This window comes from Limulus polyphemus, unplaced genomic scaffold, assembly GCF_000517525.1.
Source record: "Limulus polyphemus unplaced genomic scaffold, Limulus_polyphemus-2.1.2 Scaffold430, whole genome shotgun sequence".
Classification (NCBI taxonomy): Eukaryota; Metazoa; Arthropoda; class Merostomata; order Xiphosura; family Limulidae; genus Limulus; species Limulus polyphemus.
The window spans coordinates 595,024-604,101 of NW_013666040.1; the positions used below are offsets into that span (position 1 = coordinate 595,024).

A 9,078-nucleotide genomic window follows, 5' to 3' on the forward strand; every position below is an offset into this window, starting at 1 on the left:
GCTATGAAACTCAACCAACTTGGATGTAAGTACTTTTCATTGAGCTATGAAACTCAATCAACTTGGATCTAAGTACTTTTCATTGAGCTATGAAACTCAACCAACTTGGATCTAAGTACTTTTCATTGAGCTATGAAACTCAATCAACTTGGATCTAAGTACTTTTCATTGAGCTATGAAATTCAACCAACTTGGATCTAAGTACTTTTCATTGAGCTATGAAACTCGGCAACTTGGATCTAAGTACTTTTCATTGAGCTATGAAACTCGACCAACTTGGATCTAAGTACTTTTCATTGAGCTATGAAACTCAACCAACTTGGATCTAAGTACTTTTCATTGAGCTATGAACCTCGACCAACTTGGATCTAAGTACTTTTCATTGAGCTATGAAACTCGACCAACTTGGATCTAAGTACTTTTCATTGAGCTATGAAACTCAATCAACTTGTAATACGTACAATGCACGTGTTTATGTCAACTTCTCATAGTTTTCAAGTTGATTATAGTTCAGTCAAATCATGACCTGCATCATAATGTGTGATCAGATCGACACCTTTACACGTGCTTACGATCAGAATATATTATGCTTATATTCTCTCAGTGGTGCTCTGTAATCATCAAAAAAGGGGATTTTTTTTTTACGCGAATTAATAGACATTCGCGAAGACAGACAGATTTTGATCTTGACAAATAATATAACAACCTGTAACGAAATAGACCATTTTGTTTCTTTTGTCGGATTTCGTCAAAGCTGCTCGAGGGCTATCTACGCTAGCCGTCCCTAAGTTTGAAGTGATAGACTAGAGAGAAAATAGCCAATCAACAGTATCCACCGCTAACTCTTATAGCACGCACGGCTCGAAAGTACAGAGAGCGATTTATTTGATTTCTATGAGGGGTGGGGAAGTAGTAGGTTAACGGAGCACGAACCATGGCCGCCCAGTGGCACAGTGGTATGTTTGTGGACTTACAACGCTAGAAACCAGGTTTCAAACAAACCCAAATCATGTATTGTTGTTGTTGTTTGTTATTAAGCACAAAGCTACACAAAGGACTATCTGTGCTCTGCCCACCACGGGTATCAAAACCCGGTTTCTAGCGGTATAAGTCCGCAGGCATACCGCTGTGCCACTGTGGGCCGAACCATGGAATCTTAAGTCTATAGTCTAACACACTTAACACTGCATCTAATTTCACATCTAAACATTCACAATATACGTAACAATGAAACACCTGTAACTTTATACAGTGACATTTATTGGTCACTTTCTCCAACAATACAAAGTTGTTGTTTTTTTTGTTTTTGTCAAGAAGTTTGTACTATTCATGCTAAATATTTGTTTAATCATTCACAATATACGTAACAATGAAACACCTGTAACTTTATACAGTGACATTTATTGGTCATTCTTTCCAACAATACAAAGTTTTTTCTGTTTTTGTCAAGACGTCTGTACTATTCACGCTAAATAGTTATTCTCCTGTAACAAAGCATCAAAACTTTATATTGTTCAAAACTGCATGAATACAAGTAATAAAATCACGTTTTGATAATCTGTTGAGGCCGAGTGTGGTCTAGAAGGTTAGCGTGATCAGACTCTACAATTCGAGAGTTCGTGGCTCACGGCCTCTTGACGCAAAAAAAAAAAAACAACTAAGAAACAACCAAAACGTGCCTTGTTCTTTTGGCATGCGGATGCGCTATAAAAATGACAACCAAATCCCACTATTTGATAAGATGAGAGTAGCACACGAGTTACTGTATTTGCTGGTGTATAAGACGATCCCCATGCATAAGAAGCCCCTGGATTTTTTTGAGTAAATTAAGTGTATTTCTTTGAGGTAAAAACCAGGTTTCGATACCCGTGGTGGACACAGCACAGATAAACCATTGTGTAGTTTTTTGCTTAACAACAAACACTTTATTGTACGTAATTGAAGAAAATTTCATAAATGGATTTCGGATATTATTATTTTTTTCTTAACCATGAATGTTTATTACTTAATTAGCACTACAGTTAACAACATGGCAGGGGCCTAAAGGTAAAGTAGACCTCTGTGGCATTATCGACATAACGGCGAATGATCTCCAGAAATGATGCTGATTTTTTTTTTTATGAACTATCACATAATATCTGCTCTGAGACAAAATGCTGAAGGTTTGACAATTATCTAGCAAAACCCGAAGATAATGAAATCTAGTGCTTTATGTTTTCCTATCTGTTTCTCAAGATGACCACAAATAAACACTCTGGGTCTCTTTACAGTTATTAGAATGACCGGAACTAAGCACTTGTGTCTCCTTAGAATTATTAGAATGACCGCAACTTAATACTCTGGATCTCTTTAGAGTTATTAGAATGACCAGAACGAAGCACTCTGGATCTCTTTAGAGTTATTAGAATGACCGGAACTTAACACTCTGGGTCTTCTTACAGTTATTAGTATGATCGGAACTGAGCACTCTGGGTCTCTTTAGAATTATTAGAATGATCGGAACTAAGCACTCTTGGTCTCGTTAGAGTTATCAGAATGACAGGAACTAGCACTGTGGGTTTTGAGTTATCAGAATGACAGGAACTAGCACTGTGGGTGGGTTTTGTTGAGTTATTAGAATGACCGGAACTAAAAACTCAGAATTACGGCTATGCTTATAAGAAACACACACACGTTTTTCTTTGTTCATGATAAACCAAAACAAAACATTCAGCTCTCAGAACTAATAGAACTAAGAACTCAGAGTTCTTTATTTGAGCTATTACAATAACTGATACTACATACATAGAGCTCCTTCGAGCTATAATAGTAAACCAAACACTCAAACCTCCTTCTAGTATTTCTACAATAACTGATACTACATATATAAAAAGCTCCTTCGAGCTACACGAGTAAACCAAACACTCAAACCTCCTTCTAGTATTTCTACAATAACTGATACTACATATATAGAGCTCCTTCGAGCTATAAGAGTAAACCAAACACTCAAACCTCCTTCTAGTATTTCTACAATACCTGATACTACATACATAGAGCTCCTTCGAGCTACACGAGTAAACCAAACACTCAAACCTCCTTCTAGTATTTCTACAATACCTGATACTACATATATAGAGCTCCTTCGAACTACACGAGTAAACCAAACACTCAAACCTCCTTCTAGTATTTCTACAATAACTGATACTACATACATAGAGCTCCTTCGAGCTATAAGAGTAAATCAAACACTCAAAGCTCCTTCTAGTATTTCTACAATAACTGATACTACATACGTAGAGCTCCTTCGAGCTACAAGAGTAAATCCAACACTCAAACCTCCTTCTAGTATTTCTACAATAACTGATACTACATACATAGAGCTCCTTCGAGCTACAAGAGTAAATCAAACACTCAAACCTCCTTCTAGTATTTCTACAATAACTGATACTACATACATAGAGCTCCTTCGAGCTACAAGAGTAAACCAAACACTCAGACCTCCTTCTAGTATTTCTAATTATCGAAATAACTGGAATTAAGTACTTAGAACAATTTAATTACCCGGAATGACCGAAACTAAGCAATCATATAAAATGTTCTAGTTAACTGAATGAAGAGAATAAACAACCCACGTGTCTATTTATTTGTGAATTTCCTTTCCTCACCAAAAAGTGAGTTTCATAGGAGAGATAACACAGAGGCCTAATCAAATCCTTGATTCACTACAGTTTCGCCGAATTCACGACTCATCAATGCTGCTTGGAAGAGAGGAATAAATAAATTAGGCCTCGTATTGTGGTGGAATGTTAGCGGTTTGTTCGATTTTTAAATGTAATAAATTCTAGTTAACAAACGCGATCGTTCTCCTTTACCTTGATCAATAACAAATATATTAAAAATACTATTATGTCGAAAGTGCAACTTGAGCATAGAGTATCATCATAGACCATTCATAATACGGTAGAACCTTTAGTACCCGGCATCTGCCGGATCGGTAAAACAGTTCCGGTTACGAAAGCGTTTCCCTTACGATGTTTTTACAGGACAAGTTTTGACACTTTGTTAATGTTCTAAATTACAGTATTTCCACAGTATCTATAATGATAACAGTTATAAACAAAAAAATAAATGTTTTTTACCAACCTTAAACTGTATAAAAACATTTATAAGTACAGTGTTATAGATGTGAATCGCAAATAAAGGCGACTAACAACTGAAGTTTGCCGGCGGGAAAGAACGTAAACAAAGCCACAGCAGCGCCACTAAGCTACAATGAGTATTTGTAATTGAAGATATTGAAATTTCCGGTTACGAGAACTATCCGGATACAAGATGCCGGATAACGAAGTTTTTACTGTGCATCCCTTTACAATGAGTTAATTCAATTAAAGAAAATATACAATGTTACATTCTTCTTTGTAAACAATACAACCCGCCTCCCTATTCCTTTTACTCTTTACTAAATACCTTCAACAAGTGGGCTTTTTTGAGTGATTATTCAGTACAACATCTAAAGGCTTTAATTCTTCGTTACATTAACGTGTAATGTTATTTTCACTGTGTGTGTGTGTGTGTACACAAACAAAATAAGCGTTTGTTTGGGGTCTCACCTTTTATTCGAGACTCGCATTGATGCGTTAAAAATAACATCTAAAATTAAAATTCACGCATTATTCTCGTCTTTTTAACAAAAGTGCCACGAAATATGCGACTAACGCCTTAAAGTAACACCAAGGCACCTAACTTCACCTAAAGTTTCTAAAATAGCTGGGGAACGTGTTGCTCTGTAGCACGGAACCTGTTATTGGACTGCGTGGACTGATTGCCCCGCTGTTTTTCACCCTGACAAGGGGCTGGCCCGGCTTTTGATCTACGCGTCCTTAATAATAGATTAAGCGAACGCTACTTTTAGCAAATAAAACGCTGCTTCTTTAGAGACCGAACGGCCCCCAAAGTTTAGTACATTTTTCAAGCCGAACATTTTAAGTATTTTAAATTGTGGGGCTTTTTTTTATAAAGGGTAATTACAAATATTATTGCAAAAACTTGTATGTTTTAAATCCTGAATGCATATATCATTATTGTCTATCAAGGGACGTTTCCATTCAGAAGTGATGACTAAATATTCTTACCGGAAGTTTCCGTTATATTTCAACCGTAAGGATTTACTATTTCAAGAGATGACTAAATATTCTTACCAGAAGTTTCCGTTATATTTCAACCGTAAGGATTTACTATTTCAAGAGATGACTAAATATTCTTACCGGAAGTTTCCGTTATATTTCAACCGTAAGGATTTACTATTTCAAGAGATGACTAAATATTCTTACCGGAAGTTTCCGTTATATTTCAACCGTAAGGATTTACTATTTCAAGAGATAACTAAATATTGTTACCAGAAGTTTTCATAATATTTCAATCGTAAATGTTTACTGTTTCAAGATATTGTTATCTATTGTTACCAGACATTTCATTATCATTCAGTCGTAAGGGTTTACTATTTCAGGAGATGAGTGAATATTATTAACAGTTGTTTTCGTTGTATTTCAATTGTAAATATTTGCTATTTCAGGAGATGCCTAAATAGTATTACCAGGGGGTTTCATTACATTTCAGTCGTAATTAATTACCATTTCAGGGATGCCTAAATAGTATTACCAGGAGGTTTCATTACATTTCAGTCGTAAAGAATTACCATTTCAGGAGATGCCTAAATAGTATTACTAGGGGGTTTCATTACATTTCAGTCGTAAAGAATTGCCATTTCCTACATTCGAAAAGTTTGTCTTATTCTCAAAGTCCTAACCAATAATCGTTAGTAAGAACGTTTGAAAATTACTTATAAGTTAATACCAAAAGTTTATTACGTTCAAAATTAAAATTGTTCTCAATGTTTAAGGTTAATCATAGTGTCAATTCAGAAAAAAAAAATGCAAATTTTTAATTTCAAAGGCTTCGATATTCTTCACCATACAGATTTATGTAAAATATTCTTAACCCTAATTGTTTAGAAGCTATTACGTGTATTGTGACAAAACACAGGTTCTAATTATAATGATTTTTTGTTTTGTTTTTTATCATTACGTTATATTACTAACTATGGAAATGTCATAGGTCTTAAACCACTGATAACAGAATGAAATGTTATGGTTGCCTTAAAACCTCAGCTGGAGACAAAGTTTTAGTGATGTTAAGTTTTTGTTTTTTTTTCACTTTTCGAACACACGGAACATTACTTACAAGAATGAAAATTCAGTATACAACGGTTCAAGACAAAACGTTAGAACGCTTGACACTGTCCTCGGGTAGAAGAGTCTCCTCTCGCACGAGGGCTTCTCGCCCTGGACTGTACTTCTCCTAGTTCTGGTAACCAGCGGTTACCAATGCAACAAAACCTCATAGGGAAAAAGGCTGTTTATGTCCTTATTTTACAGAATGCGAGAACTTTCAGACGTAATTAGTATAATATAATCTGTCTTACCTGATACAGTATAACTGAAAAGAACTTACGTTTCAGAGATTTGGGGTTGGCCTGCTTACGGCGAGACATGGAGAGGATTAAATCAGTCAGCCTTCTGATCCAGCATGCGAATCACTGACGTTGTACGGAGCTTGTCTGACTGTCTTTGGACTCAACCGTCGCGGTCGTATATTTGCACCGCCTAGACACCGCCCTAGAACATGCGCAGTGAGCCTAACCTGGTAGTAGACTAAAGACTTTATCTTTATTCACCAACATTTGATAAACAGCCTTTGATATCCTCAAATCAATGAGAAAATGGTTTCCTAGAAACAATTCAACATATAAATATTCATCTATCTCTCTATCCATCTGAGCATAATTAATAATGTAAATTTATTTTGCCCTATTCCCTTTTATCGATACTTGCGCCTAAGCCTATAAATCAACAAATACATCCCAGTTATTTACAAAACACGAGAATTAAAAAGTTGAAAATTAAAAAAATAAACAGTCACTGCAGTTAGTTAATACATAACACAATATTTCTAAAACCAAAACACACTACACACGACATAAAACAAAATAATATTTTACAGTCTATAAAAAATACGGTTCTTCTTTCTTAGATAAACGCTATTGCCGTGTTTCGTTAATTACGATCTTTTTTTGAAATTGTTTCAGCGTTAAAACTCGGAAACCTAGTTAACAATATTCTAACTACAAAAAAACAACATTGGCTATTAAGAGATTGTTTTTTTTTTAATACAATCAGAAGTTTAGAAAGAACAGATTTAAACGATAACAATATTATAGAAGGTAAGGTAATACGTGCAGCATGTGTGTGATAACATTGTTAAGAGAAACCATTATGAAGAAAGGCTTAAATATAAGAATAAACACTACAGCTTTAAAATAATAATAATAATCAAATAAAAACACTGGGAATCTGGAAGTTATTGAATTAATTACAACAGGGAGGAGTTGATGTTATTATTTAGTGTTGGTTGATCATTGAAAATGGAGACGGTTTCTTTGATAACGAGTTCATAATCTGTGGTTCCAGAGTCGAGGATTTTAAAGTTTTTAAGAAGTATGGATTGCTTGTTACTCCCACTATATAATCAGATACCGGATTCTGATGGATCAGTTAGTTTATATATCCGCTTCCAGCTAAAATTCCCATGTACGTATTTGATGATGACATAGTTTTATAAACATAGGTAGCTTTACAATACCAAAAGCGTGTTTGTATACGACCCACGAGCACATAGAGATTGGTAGATTGTCTTTGGGTTTAAACAAGTTTTTATTTCTAAATGTTCACTTAAACACTAAACACTGCTTAATTTGTGAGTAATATGTTTTGATTATGTTTTGAATTTGAGATTTGAGTTTAAAACTTTGTTTGCCCATGAAAGGAGTGATAAGAACTAATGGATACCTCGAGACAGCGTGTGGCTTCTTGGTAGGTCCTATTTTATTTGTTAAACTAGAACTGGTAACACCTGATTGCCCATTTGTTTCTGTGTAGTTTTGGTTATTGAATATAAAATTAATTTTAGAGGCAGAAAATTCTAGAAGAGGTAAATACATCGCGTGGGCATTTTCCACATATGTAACATCTGCAGGCTCCTTTTCCAAAGATATATTTAACATTACAACTATATTCGAACAACTAAGCCATTAAAGCCTTAATGAATAGCTTGGACGCAGTCTCCCTCTTTACTGAAGTTTCAACCACAGAAGCCTGTAACATAGTATTAGAAATTTGCATCAAGGACCCCAACCCATTGATACACACCCCTGGCAACCAAAGGTTATAGTTAAATGATTCATTAGTCGACATTATGGGTCTTAGTGGACAATCGGGTTTGTATGGTTTGGGAGTTTCGTATAGTTGTGGTGTACGGGCGTAAATATACACTGAAATTATGTTTGCTTGTTTCAATAGAAATAACATTTTGTTCAGTTGTAAGTCACGTGTTTTTGTTGCATTTGTGGAGATTGAGTTAAATTTATTTGTATGTGATATGATGAAACAATCAACAACAAAACACTATAATGCTGCCTACATTACATCCTCTATACCAGCGACAAAATAATTAACATTTGGAAAAAACTTATAACTAAACATAACATTCCAGTAAACACTAAATTCATTCAAAAACTGGGTACCAAACTAAAATCTATAGTATATAAAAACTACTATGACAAACATAGTACTAACGTTTCTTATAAAATGCAATGCAACAACTGACAAACATAATACTAACGTTGTTTTTTTATAAAATACAATGCAACAGCTGGTAAACATAATACTAACGTTTTTTATAAAATGCAATGCAACAACTGACAAACATAATGCTAACGTTTTTTTTTTTTAAATTACAATGCAACAGCTGGCAAACATAATACTAATGTTTCTTATGAAATGCAATGCAACAACTGATAAACATAATACTAACATTTTCTTTATAAAATACAATGCAACAGCTGGCAAACATAATACTAACGTTTTTTATAAAATGCAATGCAACAACTGACAAACATAATACTAACATTTTTTTTATAAAATACAATGCAACAGCTGGCAAACATAATACTAACGTTTCTTATAATATACAATGCAACAACTG

At 34.5% G+C, this 9,078-nt stretch overlaps 1 protein-coding gene across 1 annotated transcript in view; it reads right to left on the reverse strand.

Moving 5' to 3' along the window:
* LOC106458223 (zinc finger protein ush-like) overlaps positions 1 to 6,555 on the reverse strand; it is a 180,314-nt gene extending 173,759 nt beyond the window's left edge. The window contains exon 1 of the mRNA XM_022384348.1: positions 6,490 to 6,555. Within this exon, the coding sequence (XP_022240056.1) occupies positions 6,490 to 6,529 (40 nt within the window). The 5' untranslated portion in view covers positions 6,530 to 6,555. The remainder of the gene's footprint in view (positions 1 to 6,489) is intronic.
* Positions 6,556 to 9,078: the final 2,523 nt, after the last annotated feature.